Source organism: Silurus meridionalis, chromosome 16, assembly GCF_014805685.1.
Source record: "Silurus meridionalis isolate SWU-2019-XX chromosome 16, ASM1480568v1, whole genome shotgun sequence".
Taxonomy (NCBI): domain Eukaryota; kingdom Metazoa; phylum Chordata; class Actinopteri; order Siluriformes; family Siluridae; genus Silurus; species Silurus meridionalis.
In genome coordinates, this window is record NC_060899.1 from 8,710,568 (window position 1) to 8,731,875 (window position 21,308).

The 21,308-nt window shown below is 37.3% G+C and overlaps 1 protein-coding gene across 4 annotated transcripts in view; it reads right to left on the minus strand.

Annotated features, from left to right (window-relative positions):
* Positions 1–2,134: 2,134 nt before the first annotated feature.
* tafa1a (TAFA chemokine like family member 1a) overlaps positions 2,135–21,308 on the minus strand; it is a 51,541-nt gene continuing 32,367 nt past the window's right edge. The window contains exons 3-7 of one of the 4 annotated variants that reach the window (XR_006928101.1): positions 12,182–12,322; positions 5,930–6,054; positions 5,783–5,838; positions 4,243–4,299; positions 2,135–3,621 (exon numbers count right to left, since the gene is read on the minus strand). Coding sequence is in view for 3 of the 4 variants with exons in the window: in XM_046868960.1 (XP_046724916.1) it covers positions 5,812–5,838; positions 5,930–6,054; positions 12,182–12,322 (293 nt within the window). In the remaining variant the exon portion in view is untranslated. Of the gene's footprint in view, positions 3,622–4,241; positions 4,300–5,782; positions 5,839–5,929; positions 6,055–12,181; positions 12,323–21,308 lie in introns of those variants that run through there. The other 3 variants (XM_046868960.1, XM_046868962.1, XM_046868961.1) reach the window with 3 other exon arrangements.

Below are 21,308 nucleotides of genomic sequence, written 5' to 3' on the forward strand. Positions count from 1 at the left end.
TTTGGTTTCTTTATGGCTTAGCTCATCTGAGATGCTGTGAGCTTTAAGTTGTGCATTTTTTGTTGTGCTTGAGTGCAACATAATTGCTTTGGTTAATAGGAAAGCATTGGTGTGATCTAAGAAGTTTTACATTTAAAACGAGAGCAAATTATTTTTAAGCAGCAAGGAGACAAACACAGCTTTAAATATATCAAAATGGCAATTTAAGGGGAATCATTATTATATTATATGAAAAAAAATACAGACAACTTAAAAGTAGCTCTCTGGAATAAAAAATAAATACACTGTATGAACAAAAATATTGGGACACCTGACTTTTCCAGCCATATGTGGTGCTTCATCAAAGTTTAAACACAAAGTTAGGGGGCATGTAGTTGTATTAAATTTTCGCTTCACTTGAACTAGGAGTGACAATGCCCCTGTGCACAAAGCAAGCTTAGTGAAGATATAGTTTGCATAGTGTGGATGGGAACATCATGAGTGGCCTGCTATAGAGCTCTATAGAACACATTTGGTAAAAACTGCAACACTGAGTGCATCCCGGACCTCCTCACCCTACATTAGTACCGGACTTACACACAAGCTTGTGGCTGAATTAACACAAATCCACAATCCTCCTTTGAAAAAGAGTAAAAACTTCCCAAAAGAGTGGAAATTATTATAACAGCAAATGGAGACTAAATGTTGAACAGGATGTCCAAAAAGCATATATGTATATATATGACTCTTATGGGCAGGTGTCCACAAACTTGTGTCCGTACTGTCTATAATCAGATTCATTAACAACTCTGTGAGGTATGATGTCAAATCATCTCACAATAATAACAAAGCATATTTTCTAAAAGAAAAAGTGTTTCATTGAACAGGTGAAGCAAACAGACCCCAGTTTTAATACTACAGCAAAAGGACTACAGGTTTCTAATAGCAGTGTTGCACCAGTTGCAGATTAAGGATATTTGCATTAAATAATTACTAAGAAAATCTTCAAAATCTTTGCTAGGTGTTCAGCTGGGTGAAATCAGGTGACTGTGAAAGCCATAGCAAGATTTTCATCAGTATCATACTCATTAAATCATTCAGTGCCCCCTTTTACCATGAGGATGGAGGCAGGGTGATCCTGCAAGAGACTATTATCAGGAGAGAAATGTCTCATCATAGGTATCATCATAAAGCTGGTCAGTCATAATAACTTTTTTTTTTTTTGCAGTGATTTTAAGAGAACTTGTGGAGCCTAGAGTTATTTATAGTCAATATGATATTCTATTATGTACATATAGTATTATCATATTACTTATGTATACATTAAAATCAAGCTATATTAAATTAGTATATCAAATTTGTGTGAATCAGATGAAGGATGCCACAATAATCCAATTGAATTTTGTTTGTCACAAACAGGCCAACTTTGCTCTGTCCTCACGTTTATGCTGGAGCACGACAAAACTAATTTTTTTTTCTGTTTTATCAAACTGCCAAGCATTTATGCCATTCATCTTTAAACCTCATCTCTAAGGATAATTCTATTTACATGTACACAGCAACACACCAAAACACACTTCTTAATATTATTAAAAGTATGTGGATATGTGCCCATTACTCCCATATATGGTTATTCTCCAGACTGTTGTCATGGATTTTGAAGCTTACAATAGTCTAGAATGTCTTTATATGTGCTGTACCATTAAGGTTTCCTTTCACTGAACTGAGAAGCCCAAAACTGTTTCAGCATGTGCACAAAGCGGGATGAAGTGCACGTTATGAAGAACAACCATGATTTATAAAGGTTGCTTTAGAAGAATTCAGGTGGCCTGTCACTTCTAAACAAATCTAATAATTCTAATCATAATCATATAGTAGGCATATGATCTATAATCGCTTCGGTATTATAGGTATAAATAATTTAAATGTTAGTAAGAGCTTCTACATAGTTTAAAATATTACTTGAAAATTCATACCCACTGTGAGTTTTCAATACTCTAATCAACATGGGCATGAACAAATATGGATGTTTTATGCAAATGTATGTTTATTATTAGTAAAACCACACTTAACATAGAGCATGAAGACAAAATATTATTGTAAATGTTTTACAGTACTTTTATTTTGAATTACGTAAATCATCAGGAGGCCAAACTGAACTTGCCGTGTTTCCACACGGACGGTTTTAATTGCTGGATGTGTGCATCATGGCAGATTTTTGTGCTTGATTTGAGACTTGGCACATCAGTGAAATGGTGTAAATGTAGCCATCTATTTTCTGACTGGTATTTGTTTGACATCAGGAGAATATCCCAGGTGTATTTCATGAGATACTTTAGTCCCATCTACATGCTTCAACATATAGGTTTTATCGAGATATGCCAGTTTATTTTCTATCAACAATCAGGACAAAAAGAACACAGTAGGAAAAAGAAGGATTTAACTAAAGATAATGTGGTCAGTTTTTCATTGATTGTAATGTACTTTATACACTTTTTAAATTTAACCTCACAATTTATTACTGGTGTCATGGGTTTGGCTAGAAAAAGAAATAGAAAAAACAAAAAAGTAAATTTGCACAAAAAATTTGAGAATATTTTTTTTTTTGCTCATTGGGGCTCTCCAAGACTATTACCTCTCATCAAACAGATTTTCTCTGAAGTAGCATTCAGGACCTTTGGGACTCCAATACGGAGCACAAGACATCTTAACATTTCACATTTTACCACCTGTTTAATGAAGGCAAAGCTCGAGACTTCTGAATAGAAATCTGACTCTGAGTATTTAAATGCCATGCTATTTTATATCTGCATGCAGCAGCAGATTTCGATTAGACCTCGTCAGCTTTGATAATAAGTCTCAGAGCTTTCACACTGGAGTCCTCTCAATGATGCTCAATTTATCATTAGCTCAATGAACCAGAAACAGGGAAAATCAGCAAGAGCTGGACTACAGCGTCACGAGCACATGGAGGGTAATGATTTCATCTTTTCAAAACACTTTACATTATTGTGCTTGTGAATTTTAATTCACAGTTGGCTGTGGTTTTACAACTATAGTTTCATTTACCCCAACTCAATTATATGTTTATCTGCCATTTTATCTTTACATTTCATCTACATTTTGCCTAGCCACATAATATCAGATATCTGTGGTTAGATGAGTCTGTGAACATTTGCAGGATAAGATTTGTCGTACACATATCCTTTATAGTCCATTTTAATGGCAGTCGTAATGCATTGAGCTCCTCAATGGTTCCTGTTGAGGCTTTACCCACTCGCACTTATTCAAAGTCTTCTTTTTTCCGTAAAGGCATGCCATATATCAACCACTGGATTTGAGTTTGTTAGCTCAGTCAATTCTGGAAACAATGAACATCGTGAATGAAGATGACATTTTGGGCAAACTGCAACAAACAGGGCAAAGTCTCAGATTACCATGGTTTTAAGAGCGTAAAACCAAAATTAGCAAAAACAATGGTCAAACCATGAATTAAAAAAGGTCCATAGACTTCCTCAGTCAGACGATGGTCATGTTATTGGGTGGAACGTCGAATAATGAAACAGAGGCCTGAAATGTAACATCAAGTTCATCAGCTTCCTTCCAGCAAGTAGTTTATTCTACTGTTGTCCTGTTGTTTTCCTAAAAAGAATAATACACAAATAAATTACTGCAATACAAAAATATCTAATTATATAACAATATAAGTAGGCTATATTATTTTAATTTGATTAGTCGTACATGTAATTATTAACAATTTGACATGTAGTCATGACATTTATTGGCCTTAAAAGCTTAAAATGCACAACATTAAAATATGCAAAGAAAATGTGTCAAAATGGCAAAATGTTATGCTTTTTGTCTTAATAAAAAAATTCAACGGTCAGTAAAAACAGGCAAGAATTGGGGATCAGTTTTTTTTTGTTTTTAATGTTAAAGCCTTGTGTGTAAACTCATATAGTAAATAACATTCTTTAGAAACAAGAGTCTGTGCTGTTCCAAATCTGTTGAAATTTTCAAAACGTCATTAAGACGTTTCTGTTTCCTAGTTTTTTAAATATGAGAACAAAACATGAATCTGATGAGGTTGTTTTCAAATGACTTTTTGGTGGTGTCTGAGGTGTGGGAAAAAGCATGGCAAATAACATAAGATTAAAAATAGAATTCTGTAATTTTGGAAAAAAAAATATATATATATATATATATAATTTTTTTTTTTTTTTTTTAAAGCAATAATTGACTTTTCACAGTAAAAAACCTCACCGGTAGCAGCAGCTGAAAAGGCTCCTCACACCATGACACCTCTTCCTCCATGCTTAACTGTGGTAGAGATGTATTCACTATTGTATTTCTCACCCAATCTTCAAAGGCACTTCAGTGGAGCATTATCATGCAACTCAAATCATGATTCATCACTCCACATCTCTAAATCCAAATTCCCACATTCTGTCATAGGGTGTATTTGTTCAATTCCTCCTGTAATGTCTCTGACTAGCAGTTTTGTAGACCATCAAAAGCTTTATATTTTGCCCATTTTGGACCAGGAGTGTAGGTCAGTGGCAGTCCATCAGGGCCAGCACATCAGAATCACTGAGTTACTGTAGGTTTCAATATGCCTTTGTCGATAAATATGTATTAAATTGTTCCCAATAGTCTATTCTCTTGAGCACCTGCAATATGAGCACCTGCAGGCTTTTTTACTATAAGCTCTATGTAGCTTGAAGCTGTAACTTTAATCAATCAGACTGCGGTTTGGTCTCTCCGAGGCCCGCTCACAGGCTTAAAAACAAGTCTGCATTTTCACGTCCTCAAGTTCAAATATATCCAGGTGGATTTAATAGCTGTATTTTTATTCTGAGAATAAGAAATATATTTGCTCAAAGATAAATTTGCAAGGACATTTACAAGATGGACTTTTCAAGTGAAAGCATGGTATTGTGATAAAAGGTCAGCCAAAACAAATTCAAAACAGTTGTTAGGCTTTTTCATGAACTATTTATAGTTGTGTGTTTTTTATCCTGTTGAATATGCAGAAAAACACATAATTTTGAATCCCCAGGAAACCGTAACGCACAGAAAAAAAATGAGCAAAAATGCACCAAAAACCTGGGGTCCTTTGATGAGGTTAATATTGATGCTTCTGCTAGAGATGATGGATGCCAGCGGCGCAACTGTGATTGCAGTGAAAGGAGACGCTGAATTGTGTTCATTGGGTTTCTTGCTTTAGTAATGGCATTCATTCTCACTGCATGAGATACCTGTCTGTAAGGCAGCGCTTTGATAACCCGAGTTTCTGTATAGTATTGATGGTTTCTACAGCCATGACATCATGATAGACTGACTCAGATAGGACAACACTGAAGGCCAGGTGTGTAATGCATGGCACACCACTGGTGTAGGTAATAATAAAAAAGTGCTGTTCAGGTTAAAAATAAATAAATCTGTAGACACAGGTTCAGTCTGAAGATACACCACAGTAAAGTTCAAAACAAACAGTTTCTATTTAAATGAGTTGTGTATGTAGTATGCATATAGCATATGAATGGGATGTGTGTGTGTTAGATGAGCCTGTCTGTATCATGAACACACACCATCTCTATGATTTAAACAGAGATTACTTATGCCGTGTGATCATAATTACTACAGATGTCCGCATTGCTTAACAGGCATATGCCTGAAAACATAATCGCTTCTAAAAAGTGCTTGAATCAATTCAGCAAATGAATCATTATCAAATGATGATGAAAACAACTTAGTCTCTGGCATGCAGTGATGCTGGATAGATGCTGAGAAGGTAACAAACCTTTGTTTTGCACTGAATTGCTCCCACTGCTACAACGATGTGTAGGGATGAGTGTTCTGCAATACCGACACACACACACACACACACACATTATTATGCTTTGAATAACATCTCCATGTTAATTCATGCATATGAACCAGCTCTCACCCTGGTGGTTTTGATCTTGTTCCCAGAGTAGCACATCCAGCCCGAGTTGTCTGGCAGTGTCTTGCACTCTTCTCCCTCCAGACACGGTTCCATCTCGCACCACCATTTCCCCACCACTATAGAGGCTGTGGAAAAAGTACTCATAAACACTTTTGACAAACAAAATAGATTACAGAAAAGAAACACTATCGTGGGTAATGGTCTAAGCTATGAGACTGATTTTATCCATTTGAAATTAATAATTTCTTTATTGTAAAAAAGAATTTGTTTTATTATTAGTAATCAGGTTTGTTCCTGAAATTTTAGCAAGTTTGTACAAATCCCCATCAAAATCATTGAACTGTCTTCATAGATGGTCCTATACAGAATGGTGAACTGTGTCAGCTAAATCTGATTACAACCATGATTTCTCTTATAACCCAGCATCTGCTTCAAATTGGTAATGGCAGATGACAATAAATTACATAACACTGCAGCACTTTTAGCCTTCAGCAGTTTCTCAAAACAATACCAACAGACCATTTTATCTGCCTGTCTGCCTACCTATTTTTCAGTGGATCCAGAATTCCTCAATCCTGTACCTATATTACTATTGCTACTACTTTTACTGTAGTTCCTGAATAATAGACAGTAAGTAATGAATAAGATTCTTAAGCTAAAGAACTGAATAACAAACCAGAATGTAAAGACATTCAATATCTTTCAGCATATTTTCACTAAATGTAACACTGAAATAATAAATGGGATGCTCTATTAATGCAGCATTTTCAAGTTTATTATAACTGTTCCTATTCATGTGTAAACCATGTAGGCACACTAAATGCTTTTGGATGGTATAAACAGAATTTGAGTGTTTATGTGTTTATATACGTACACAGATCTAAGAAAATTTCTATCAGTAAATCAGCGGTCCACAACCTTTTTTGCGCCACAGACCGGTGTAATGGCAGACAATATTTTCACGGACCGGCCTTTAAGGTGTGGTGGCTAAATACAACAAAACAAATTGATACGACCGGCATAAAAACTGATACGACCGGTATTTTCTAAATATAATAAACGTGAATCCACTGTGTATGCAACTTTATTAGCAGCGTCCTCGTAACATCGCCCCAAAATCATAATTTAGCGGTATGTATTATGTTTTTCCTGACCGGAGCAGCCACTTTAAGAAGGTAGAGGCTGTAGGTAAGACATGCAGCAAGAGTGAGTGATAGACAGATGTGGCGGAGAGAATCCAGTAGTTTTCCAAAATAAAATATCGTTCAGAATCAGATAATAAATAAAAACGGAAATAACTTAAGTTATTTATTCTTTCTATGCGGCCCGGTACCAATCGACCGATGGACTGGTGCCGGTCCGTGGCCCGGGGGTTGGGGACCACTGCTGTAGATAACCAATAATTAGACAATCAATATGTGGCATTACATTAGATTAAATTGTCTAAAAATATCTTGTTTTTCTGTTAAAGGTGTTGCCTTACAATAGGTGTGTTATATGGCCCTAAATGCAACATTGGTTCATTTGAATTCATTTCTTCCTACATCAAATACTAGTTTAATATCACATACACCTATAATTCAGACAGATTTGCTGGCAGTAATGGGGTGAAATTGACATAAATACAGTTAAAGTTCATGGTTCATTTCAATGACTTGTCAAAAGACCAGACAGTGTAGACCTCATAAAAACCTATCAATTTCACTCACTTTGCTCTGTGAAAGAGTGATCGTTTTAAAATGGCAAGAACCGAGGCCATTATATGCAGAGAACGAGCGCAATCTGGCACAGTGATAGGTGATTTATAACTGATGTGCTCTGAATGCTGAAAGCCTTTTAAGCTCTCATCATGCACATAGTCGTATAGTAACAATAGAATAATACTGATTTAAACTAAGACTTATTCGGGAGCAGCATGAATGAGCTTTTTGTCCACATTTTTAACTCCCTGTAATATTTCTGTCAGCCATTGTACAACAATATATATTAGTCACAATATTTTTAATTGTAAGTTTGGTGTTCTTTCACATAATTTTATAAGTGACAACCTTTATTACTGCTACCTGACATATTACACTTGACACCTGTATAACAAAACTAACTGGAAAACAAAAAGCATAAGCTTTTACCATTTATAACTCTCATTTCTTTGAGTTGCCGGAACAGTCAAAGAAAATAAACAGAAACAGATCATTTTGCTCCATTTAAAGATAGAAAAAGGAATGTGGGGTAACCAAGGTAATTTTTTCATCAAGCTTGTAATTTAAACCGCTCATAAATTCCATGTGGTTAAAACCTTTTTTTAGAACAGTTGGTGAGATCAAGAAAGCATTAAGGGCAGACTCAAAGTTTATGGTTTAATGCTTGTTGATTTAAATCAGTATCAGGAATTTGAAGTAGTGAACAAAATTACTGTCCTTTAAAAAGAACTCAACATACAGCCATTATTGTCAAAATAGCTGGCAACAAAAGTGAGTACACCCTAAGTGATAACAGCTGTAACTTCGTTTACCCATGCAAAGCGACATGTCCTATTCATCATGGTCATGTTTTTGTCTGATTGACAAAAACAAAATAAAGATTTGGCGCTTTGAGTACAATTCACTCATACAGACCAATAGATGTTCAACATGGCACCTCATTGCAAAGAAATCTCTGATTTGAGAATTAGAATTGTTGCACAAAGATGGCCTATAAAAAGTATAAAGGTATAAAGGTATAAAAAGTTCGGTACAGTTACAGTACAGTGGCCAGGGTCATACAGAGGTTTTCCAAGACGGGTTCCATCAAAGAAGTTGAGTCCTTGTGCTGTGGGTCAGGTGCAGAAGCAGGCTTTAAAAAACAGACGAATGAGTGCTGCCAGCATTGTTTTAGAGGTAGCAGAATCGGAAGGGCCGCGTGTCGGTTTGCATTACTGGCGTCCCAGAAAGAAGCCTCTTCTGAAGCTGGCTCACAAAGCCTGCAACCAGTTTGCTGAAGACAACCTGTCCAAGAGAATGAATTACTGGAACCATGTTCTGTGGTCTGATGAGTCAAAGATAAACTTGATTGTCTCAGATGGTGTTCAGCATGTGTGGCGACACCCAGGTGAGGAGAAAATTGTGTCTTGCTTACAGTCAAGTATGGTGGTGGTAGCATCATAGTCTGGGGCTGCATGAGTGCTCCTGGTTCGGGGGAGCTGCGGTTCATTGAGCGAATCATGGATTCCAAAATGTAATGTGAAAAAGAATATGACGCCCTCCCTTCAGAAACTGGGCCGAATGGCAGTTTTCCAACATAATAATGACCCCAAACACACCACCAAGATGACAACTGCCTTGCTGAGGAAGCTGAAGTTGAATGTGGTGGAGTGGCCAAGTATGTCTCCAGACCTGAACCATATTGAGCAGGCATCCTCAGGCGGAAGGTGGAGAAGCACCATGTGTGTAACATCCATCTGCTCTGTGATGTCATTATATGCTCACACAAAGTTTTGACATGTTCACTTAGGGTCTGCTCACTTTTGTTGCCAGCTATTTTGACAATATTGGGCTGTATGTTGAGTTATTTTTAGGGGACAGTAAATCTGTGTGCTATACAAGCTGCACCTTGACTACTTTAAAATAAATCAAATTTTCACTCTTATTGTATTGTCCCTTGAGAACATATATAAAAAGTTTGCTGAAATGTGATGAGTGTACTCACTTTTGTACAAAATATACACATATAAAACATAATCACAACCATCATCACAAGAAAGTAGGTCAAGAAATAAGGCTTCAACCAGACACTGGTATAAAAATAGATAAACTGTTCAGGGTGAAACACGAAAGAAGTATACAGTATTAATCAGGAAAGCCTATTTCATAACAGCACAATGGTTGCAAAAACAAGAATTGAGTCCCATTTTGATACCTAGTTAGGGCACTGATCAGGAAGTCAACAATAAGGGCTGTCTCAGTCACAAATCTATCCAGTGCACTGAATCATTGATTCCCAAAAAACATCCCACAATGCACCTCCAACATGAAGGAACATCACTGTTCACAATTTACATTTATGGCCTTTGGCAGATTCTGTTATCCAGAGTGGCTTACACTTATCTTTAAGGTTAAGGGCCTTGTTCAAGAGCCCTGGAAGGGCAGCATGTTGTGGCTGGGAACTCATAACCTTCAGAGCTAAAGTCCAGTGCCTCAACCACTAAGCTACCACCTCCACATTATTATGGGTCCTTACTGAAAATGACCAGATGGTTGCACTTTCAGCTAATTGTGTCTACAACTGCAAGTAACTTATAGTTGTTATAACTCACAAATAATTACTTATGTTAGCAAATATTACATTTATTTGACGATCTTTATATTGCTTGTTTGTACCATTAAAAGATTAGCTATCTTATAGTCATGCTTTTGATTCCATGACAGAAACATATTAACATAGAAAATCTAGGTTACATGTATTAAATATTTACTGTGACTGATGAGGAAATGATGTGTGTAGACGGACAGCCAGAATTTGAGTCCCCAAAGTGGTGTATATGATATTCCAATTCACAACCTGGGGAGAAAGGAAACTGATTGAGATGCACCCATGACCAAAAATGAAAGAAAAGTGCACGCTGCTCGTTGCCTTGGGAACCACAACATTCCCTCTGTGCGCTGATATCTGACCTGTTCGCTGACCTCTTTGTTTATACTTCACACTGTGCAAACAAGTGCATTCGTTTAAACTAGAGATCCCAATTTTCTCACCATGCACCTTAACTGGTTCGAGCTGGCCACAGTTATACAGTTTAAAAAATCAATATCAATATCACCTCTGGCAAAACTTCTTTTGTGGTTCTGCTAAGAAAAAATCCGTTTAAAAAGCACTCTCATCCTTCATAAAATAAATAAAATGTCTTGTACATAACACAAAAACCGGAAACTTGTGTAATGCTTTGACAGGAAATGGAAGCGTTCGCTTCTAGCCTGTCTGACATTCCAGCACTTTTGCAGATTTCTGTTTTTTTTATTAACTAATATAGCAGATAAACCTAAGGGCTGAGCAAGACACAAAAACATAAGGCAGGAAAGTGGTTGGGCAAACAGCAAGCATGCTAATTCTGAATAAATGCTAGGTACATGAGAAACAAACGGTCAAAATACTTTACAATAATAAACAGGTTACTATGAGAAGAGATTGGTGCTTGATTGGACCTCATGTGTTGAGGTTGTATACTAAGGTTCATGAGAGTTGCAGGAATTTCAGACAAAAGTGTTAATATCAGTTTTATGTCTCATGAGATTGATGACACCATCCATGATCTGCTTTAATGGGCACCAGTGAGACTTCAGCTAGATCTATCATCTTCGCTTAACTGAGATTCACAATCACCCACACTCTTTAACGCAAATGAGATGGGTTAACCCTTACTATAAGTGTCTTATAATGGCCCAAGCAATTTTAGTAATTATAACTACACTACGATCTCTAGGGATGTATAGTTGAGGCTTATCCAGGGTCATTACGCTGGCGTGAAATGTGGTTTTTGGCTCTGTATTTCTTGGCACATCTGAGGATAATGCTCTTCTTACAGTAGCAGCTCAGAGCGACTCATTTGTCAAAGGGACAGAGTGGTAATAATAAGAGGTCCTCAAGAGGCCCTTGGGCTAGGATACTACAAAAGTGACCTGAGTGCAGAGTCCACTCAAACACTGCACATTTAAACATTCATTAATTTTTTCATCTTTAGCAACAATCATCATCACTCATCTTTATCCTGCTCAGGGCCATGGTGGATAAGGAGACTATTAAGGGAACATTGGGCATGGAGCAGAAACATAACACCAGTCTATTGTGCACTCACACACAAATTCAAACCTGGGGGAAGTTTAGGGTAGACAACCTCCTCCCAGATTATTTCAGGGAGGTAAGAAGAACCTGGGGGAATGTAGGCATGAGAAGAACCTGCACAGAAACTTCAAACTAGTGTCAAGACCCACAGTTTCACAGTACTGCCCACTTAAAACAGATACTGTCCAAATATTGGAACATGGAAGTGCGCAGTCAGCTAACGCTTGAGTATTTTAATGACCCCTGGTTCAACCTGGTTCACAAAATAATCAGTAAAATAAAAATACAAAAATCACACTCAACAGCCTTTATGCTCACACTCTTGTAGTCTGCTGATGGAACAAATATCTGTTTTTTTTGCCCAAGACGTATTTAGATGAAAAGGTGGAAGGGCCAAATAGAGTACAGCAGTTTTAGGTTTTTACTCAGTTCACTCACCGTCCACACAGGAGGGTTTATTCCTCGTGGTTCCTGCTACTTTTCCCGGTAAACAGGAACACTTGACTGTCTGTGATCGCTCCTCAATCTTGTTTTTGTTACAGCATCTGTGTGCGGCGATCACCTCGCATGTCCCTCCTTCTGTCAGAAAGGGGGTTGGGGGGGTGGGAGAACAACCAATTAATAAAAAAGCATCACATCTCAGTCTTTCTCTAATCATGTCTCATGTAATATTTTATCATCCAGTGTTGCTAAAGTCATTACCATTATCATCATCATTATAGTTCGACTCTGCATGTTATAAGAAATGATCCACTAGGCATGGTAAAAAGCGGGTGAAGTTCATAAACTGCAGTATTTTTCAGTCGGCAAACTTTAGTTATCTAGATTAATGTTTGTCCCCTGCAATTAGCACAGTGCCGTGGCACTAAGTAAGAATGATGTTGTGTGTGTGTGTGTGTGTGTGTGTGTGTGTGTGTGTGTGTGTGTGTGTGTGTGTGTGTGTGTGTGTGTCGCGATGAAGATTAGAGGCCTTGGAGAAGGGCTGCTATCTGTGTAAAAATGCAATAATGAGGAGGGAGGTGGAGAAGCAACGGGAAGGAGAAAACACATAAAGACAGGGGGCTTGCAGTCACACACTGCGAGTGAGTGATTACTGAACACTCCAGTACGTCCCCAAGGGGACAGAGGGACACACAACTCACCAAGAATCAGAACAGTACCGCTGCAGTGTGGTTTAAATTCGACGGAATTGGAGGTGCAAAAAAAAGGATTTATTTAAGTCATGTGGTCTGACTAAATCTCTAGTTTGTGTCATCTAGCAAAAGTTAACTATTATCTAATTAAATAGCATTTGATCCAGTGTATAAAAATATGGTAAGTAAATGATGACTCATGACTCCAATGACTCATGAAACAGAGGCTTGGTGCTTGATCAACCCCCATCTGGAAGTATTACACTCCCCATAAGGTTAATGACGAGACAAACAATTAAACACATAAAAAAAGCATGGATAGAGTGCGCCATAAAGACCCAGGGGAGTGATTAGCTGACTCCTCTCGCCTGGGTTTCCACTGATTAGAATTGGAAAAGCCCAGGGTTTCCACATCTGGCATCAGGTTTGTAGTAGGATAAGCAAAATGCCGAATAATGCAGCCAGCGGCAGCGGGAGAGGCGGACGCTGGGAATCTGCTGAGCACCGTGTGGAGTGTTGAACAGCGTGCGTTTGCGCTCCATTAATTATAAACCACTCCAAGCTCTGGAGGGGCTTCAGATAGAATGCACAGAGGTTTGTTTGCTTTAATGTGCAGTCTTAATTACATAAGACACACACAGTTTTCACTTTGATCTAAAAAAAAAAAATTAAATACCCACATGCTTCAGTCAAAGTAAACAAAAAAAGGAATGAAAAGAAATAGAGTGGATCTCAAGGTAAAAACTGAGGTAATAATACGCCTTGTTAAATGTACTTTTAAAAATCGATAAAAATGTAAATAGACTGAGTATCCTGAGGAGGGTTGGGGGGTTTCATTAGCTCTAAAGTGAATTCAGACAAAACAGGAGAGAGAGGAGGAGAGAGAGAAAGAGAGAGAGGAAAATAATGAGAAGTGAAGGTAGGAGGGATCACAGCCTGGAGAAAGAGAAAGAGCGAGTCAGAGCAAGAGTCAGCGAGAAACAGTGTGTTGCCTGCTGACTGTTCTAACAGCCCAGCTAAGGGTTATGAATATTTAAAAAGGTGACACTGGACTTCTCAGAACCATGTAGGGGAGTGATTGCTTTTCATATCTGTTCAGTCCATGTGACAGAACGAGAGATGAATGTTTTACTCCAGGGGCCAATGCTGTCATATCAGTGTTCTGTGTACCCGCTTTTAATGAGCACAACACGTTAAACACTGAGTCGAGAGTTAAAACACGCTGACTTTCCAGAGAGTGAGATAAAAAAAAGCAGCTTGTGAGGTCACTTCTTGTCTGTTTGGGTGCTTGTACTGTGTCAGATGAGTGGGTGAATGTTAGTTTGTGTTTGTGTATGTATGCAACTTCGTGTAAGTATTCATTTTGACCACGGGGCACCATTCACCCACAATATTCACACACATCCACACCTAAGGGCAAATTAGAGTAGCCAATCCAGATATTAGCTTTTTTTCGGAAATGGAATTTAACCAAGAGGAAACATGGGGAGAATGTAAAATGGCAATGCTTCCCTTTGCACTATTGTTCCCCCAAATATAGATTTTGAACTATGTAATCATATGAACAGATTTCCTATACATCAATGTCATAAAATTATTAAATTAAATCCCTTAAGGGCTTTTAGTGTGCAAATTTAATGCTCCTTTCTAGAACAATACAAAAGTGAATTTCCTTTGTTAATGAGACCTTCAAGTAAAGCCCCTTCAAGAAGTTAAGAGTTCTTGATGATCCCCCCCAAAAAAAAGCCTGGTGGAAATGTCTTTATGATGAGTGCAAACATTCGCTCAAGGACTGTGTTCCTAATGTTACTGTTTCAGAGCAAATTTCTACCTGCTTCTGTATCACCTCAGGTGCTTTTCTATACTGATTAGTATTATATTATTGGAATGTCCTTCACATTTGTGCTAATATTCTGTAAGATTGTTTTGTACTGTGCTATGCTATACATTATTAATATCTTGAATGTTTTATTACAATAATTTTGTAAGCTGCTGCATCGGGTATTGAGCAGAACTGTTTGCTTTGTTTTCTTTGCTCTCAGCTTAGTTTAAAAAAGGTGCAATATACCATCAATCACCTGGGCCACTATTCTGCAACTGCACTCTTCTCTGATTTAAACATTTTAATACAGTAAGCTCTCAGTAAACATCAATGACACCCTTGATGGAAATGATAAAGAATGAAGATATAATTTAACACAAGCAATAGTGTTATTTTGTCCTTAAACATAAGGGAACACTATACATATCAAACAGAGGGTATTTGTTTCTGAATTGCACCTGTTTCCAATATAACACAAACCTCCTCCTATTCCTGCCTAGTCGGTTAATGTGCTGCTTGAATGGTTGAGTGGTTTTCCCTCTCCATACCATGTGGTGCTCACTGCTGGGTCTGTCAAATTAGTTGGATTTCTGCTAATTCGCAGCTCTGAGGCTGGAGTTTACGCTCTGCATAATGGACTATGTGTTTTCTTTTCTTCCTAAATAGAATTTCCCCAATAGTTCACACTACATCGAGTGGCTAGATTTATGCTGCAAGACAAGGCTAAAACTCTTGAAAAATGCTGCCACTATAGTATAGATGTTGCTGTATCGATTGCAAAAAGGTGCTTCAATGTACTTTAAACAAAGAAACAAAAAAACAAAAAATAAGAGCACTGTGCTTGTGTACATCTTCTTTAAATCAATTTCCTTAACTCCTCAGTCAGGACCTTGCATTTGTTATTTGTGGGTCAGGATTGTGTGGTAATGACTTAGCAAGGAAATGAGAAAACTGCAATAGTCCTTTACTACTGAAGGGGAAAAAAAGCCAAGCGTAAACCATAAGGAAGTTGATCTGCATTTCTTTCTTAGAGATCACTTCAGAAAAAAAGGTTCTTGGGAATTTTCTACCCTGGTAAACTGGTCTTCCATGCTTTAGTTGCCAGATGACTCAGGTGACCTTGTAGTTGAATCTCAGCTTTCTCAAACAGTTAATTTCTTTGCAGAGCATTCTCTGCTGTCCCACTGGGTGGTGGACAGGCTGGATGTGACAATCTACTCGAATAGAAGCAAATTCTCCAAATGGGCAGTTTTTTTATGCCATTTCAAGAAGTCTAATAATGTTTTCCATGTGTGCAGCACCTTTCTAACCCTCAAGGCGGCTGTATAGACACATCCTGCATATGAGAAGAAAAAAAAAATAGAAAGTTAAAAATACAAGGTCACCATATGTGCACAAGAAGGTAACCAGCTAGTATTTATGCATGTGTCTGCTTTAATTAAGACCACAGTATGAGTTATATTCAGATGGCTGAAATGGCCCATTCAATGCTAATTAACAATGCTAAGTAACAGTAATGTTAAACATCTAATTAAACATTTACTCTTACTACTAAAATTAATCTTTTAAAATATTGCCACAAATATGCTCTTTGTACTAAACAGTGACAGAAATATAGTAGTCCGCATGTACACCACACACCGGAAAAGCTCACTTTATGGTCGGATGAAGACTGGAATATGGAACAGAGACATTTCTCATCTGGTGACCGAATTCCCAGTTGAATTATTTCATTCTAGTTAATTTGTTTGGCTTTTCACAGCGGACTAGCACTTTAAAATTTATGTATGAAAGGTGACAACATTATTTTCCGCTTGAACTGTGGGGTTAGTAGTGACGGTCCAGTCTAAATCATTTCAATGTGAATGGACCCGTGTATCTACTTGTATAGACAAGCAGCTGAAGTGTCCGGTCTGTATATCATTCATCATCCAAAATAATACATGTGGAAGTGCAATGTGAAGAAAAAGAAAAAGAAAAAGATGAAGTAGAAGAAGAAGAAGAAGAAAGCTTTAGTGTAGTACAACTTGCTATACATGCAACTGCTAACATGCTATAAACACTTTTCATTTTTATACACTTTTAGTGTAAAATGCCTGTGAATCTAACTGAAGAATCTGTTCATACACCTAAAAAATTTTTTTTATTGAAAAACCTGACTATAATACTGTTATATTACATTCTTATACTTTTAAGATAAAGATTTTTACAATCTATCAGCTCATCATGTCGAATAAATTAAGCTGATAAAGACTGTCTATGCCAAACTGCACAGTTCTACCATATTCTCTTGTGTTTTTTAATAAATATGTCTATTTTAATAAAAAAGACAAAGTTAGACATTTAGTTTGTAACACAATTTTCTCCTGTGTTATTCCATCTGCCCAGTTCTCTTTACAAAACAATTCCTTAAATCCTGTCAATTAACTGAATTTCCAGTATTGTCTCCTACTTGGACTCTGTAATTGTACATAATTGTACAATTGTACATTCAGTAATTATAAATATTTCTATTATTTTAAGCTCTGCTTTGCAACAATGCAATGGAAAACATTTAAAACCTCATCATTGCTTGGTTTTAATTAATATTAATAGGTGTGAATGAATGCGCCTCCCCGGGGTTGTTTTTGTACGCTGGAATTAGATTGCCCACCATTAAGCTCTAAAATGAATTGAAATTATTGTAGCATCTGTTTTATATCATATGAGATTAAGGATGTTGACTTATTTAATCAAAGTTGTTTCTTCACAGCTGTGTGCTAATGCTTTAGACGTTGGAGTCCACTTCCAAATTAGTCCACCTTTTTGTGTAATGCTGATTGCTACGTGCCGCAAAAGCACGTACTGTATGTGTTTGTATAGTTTTGCTTCTCCTTCTGAGACCCAACCCCCCATTGCTGGCTGTAGTTTACACCGCTGAATAGTGATAATTTCTCTTTAGCATATACATTTACACTTAACCTTACATCTACTCTGTTAACCTGCGGTTACTACCGTTTTCGAAAGCGCCGTTTGACAGGTAGTTTGGGCCTCTACATACCCCAATGTAGAAGTTTTCTGTTTAGGCTGTACAGTTCGGTAAGTTGTTTATTTTGTTCTTTGTTTTGGCACTGTCACTGAGTCCACCTCCGCAATTCACTATTTTATGCTCATTGATCCTGGCTGTTTGTTTCTTTCATTTTTGTTGTTGTATATAGCCCTGTCTCTAACGCATGTGATTTGTATTATACACCAGAAATCAGAGTGAAAGAAAAACTAGACCGGGGTCTCGGGTTATGTCCTTTCTTCCAACATCCATCACAAAAATCACCATGTTACTTCCCCTACCCTAGATTTAAAAAAAAAGGAATGTAGCACTGATGAAAACAACAATGGTGTTATCCTCCAAAGTTTTGTTTGCAATTTTGGTTGTAAAATCCATTAACTGGGATGAGTTTGAGCTATATCTCATTTTACAACATACTATGTACCGTATATGTATACAGTGAAAATGCTTCTGCATTATTTTTCAGTTCCACACAACGATTTTCATTACAGTTTATATTATTAGCAATAACTTCAGTCATAAGTAGAATCTTTACATGAATCTCAGAATTTTTCATTCATCCCCCTTTCTGCCTTTAATGATTGAGTGCACTCATGCTTTCTCCACAAGTTTGTATAAAACTTGATGATCCATGTTAAATCAATCCTATTCGAGAGTCGTTAAAAATACTAGCTTCAGTAGTAAGAAGGATGGTAAAAAAAACATCACAAATTTGCATACATTGGCCCAGAAAAACTTCTTGAGTATTAAGTAGTTATTATTGCAAATTTCCTTTTGTCATTTTAAAAATGCTCACATTATCTGTTTTATATAAACTAAAGATTTTCAGTGTTCAATAGTGTTTGCATGTTTGGAGGTGGTAGCTCAGTGGTTTGGTTTGGAAGGTCACAAGTTCAAATCCCACCACCACCAAGCTGCCACTACTGGGCCCTTGAGCAAGGCCCTTAACCCTTTCCTGCTGAAGTTGTAAGTCGCTCTGTATAAGAGCATCTGTCAAATGCCGTAAATGCAATATGACAGAATATTATTGAGAAAAAACTGTATTTCACTACTGAGGAATTGAAGGAGTACATAAACTGTCTATGTTGGATGGTGAAAATGGCTCAGAGGCAAACACTGCAGAGTCAGCAGAGGATGCTTCCTTTCATGCGTACTAGAAATTCTTGTAAATAAATGACGTTTTATGCAAACACATCCATTTACAAAATATTATTGCTATTGTGTGTTCATTGTGATTGCTAATTATTTTCTCCATTCTCCTATAAAGGCTTCGAGACCAGTTTCCTTGGCAAGTTATTACAGGATGCGATTTCTCACTTTGTCTGCAGTCATTCCTCCAGGGGAATAGACTCTGTGCTGCTTTTACCGTGTCACTGCTGTGTTCTTTAAGTGTGAGAAATATACTCGTTTCCAGTAAAATATCATGCTTACGAGCAAATGTCAGATACTCTTTCCTCTATTCCTCCATGTGCTTCCTGTATAATGTGGGTTTCCTCTGGGTTTCTTCCTTCCCTTAAAGTATGTCAGTAAGTCTAATGACTGCTATAAATTGTTCCTGGATAAAACTGAAAGTGTGCATGGTGCCCTTTGATGGACACAAATTTAGGATGTGTCCCAGCCTCACACTCACTATTCCCAGTGAGTTCCCAACTCTTCATCTGCCACAACCTTGACCAGGATAAACTTGCTCCTAGAAACAAATAGATTCTTTTTTGTCTTCTGGTGCTGCTAATCACCCCCTTCCAGACAATGAATAGATCATATTAGGGAGTATGAAAATTGCATATATTTTCTAGGCTCTGTGGATTATAAGAGAAAGTTTATCTTCATGATCCTGGGATGATACAATCTGTTTCAAACTGACACACAAAATATCTAACTATAGATATCTAATTATAGCACCCAAGTTTTGGTGGTATAATAGATAAAAAGTGCAGCTAAAGAACATCCCATTCCACATTTAATCCTCATTGTCTGTTATAATAATATAATATGTTCCTCTAGATTTTGTAGTGTGATTGTAGATATTCGTGCTCATTTAGCCACAAGGGTGTTAGTAAAGTCAGGTACTGATGTAGGGTGAGAGGCCTAGAATGCAGTCACTGATACAATTCATCCCAAAGATTCAATAGGATTGGGGTCAAAGTTTAAAATCTTACTAACAGGTTTGGTTCTTGTAGTTGACGTGAAGGGAATGTTCAATGCTACCACATCCAAAGACATCCTATACAATTGTGTGCTTAAAATGTGCATATGGCTGGAAAAGTCAGGTGCCCGGATACTTTTGTCCATTTAGTGTACGAAGTGATATCAAAAAGCTTCCTTATTTACAAGAAAGTACTTTATTTATCTATGTTACAGAGCTCCGCAGTGGTGAAAAATAAACAGCGACTTTTGAGCTGGAACTTCATCTTCGGGAAGGGGTTAAGTTTAGCGAAGGTCTTCCTGATTTCCAGTCATCTTCCAGTGTTCTTCCCGCTCTTGAAACACACATGCCACCTGAAACACCTGACTCATTGCCGCATCAATGTATGTTAAATATATGTCATGTCAAACCTCTCTGTGGCAAAATTCGGCCAGTTCCACGAAGGCTTTCACATTTGCTATTTGTTATAACCTGTCCATGATGAAATCGCACATGGTCAGAATAGCACCAGTTAGCACCATCCATCTCGAAACTTTTAGATATTTTATTGTGCCATATAGTTCTGATAATCAGGTTTTGCTGAAAAACACAGTCAACTGTGTTAGAGTTTTACTGTTGTATCAGCACCCCAATAGACTTTAGAGTTTTGTTTCAGCTTTCATTTCCTGATATTTGCACAATAAGTTAAACAATTTCTTTTTTGGGGATATTTGGAGGCAGACCACCCAATTTTTTTGTGGGAAAAAAAGCTTAGAAATAGATTATCTTAGGAGTAAATTAAAGTGTATATAACATCTAATATTTGGTTTCATATCCCTTGTTTGCAATAACAGCATCAAGCTTGCAAGTCAGTGATATCACCAAACTGCATTATATTTTGTAATTCTTTTCCAGGCTTGTACTGCATCATGTTTCAGTTGTTTGTGTAAGAGCTTTGAAAGGGGATAGATGTTCTCCCCAGGGGGTTAGATGGGTTAAGGTCTGGTGATTGACTTGGTCAGTATAACACCTTCCATGTTATCTCCTAATGAAATCCTTTATTGTGCAGGCAGTGTGTTTGGGTCACATTCATGTTGCATGATGTGACTACCATGAGTTACATCATCAATAAGATGATGTAAGCCTATTCCAGATATAGTCATCAACTTAATCCACTGGATTGTGATATCTTTAAACCCTCCCTGTGGAGGCTGTTGGTGATGTCACTGACTGTTGCTTCTGGGTTTTTCTTTACAGCTCTCACAATATTTCTGTCATCACCTGCTGTTTTTTTTTTCTTGCCAACCTGTCTGATGTCTGTCTGTTTGTTAATACACCAGTGGTTTCTCTTACTTTTGTTGGGCATTCCAAGTTGTATTGCTTGTGCATCATTTCTGATATTCTCTCTTTTCTCAGCTTCAAAATGAATGAAAGGGAAT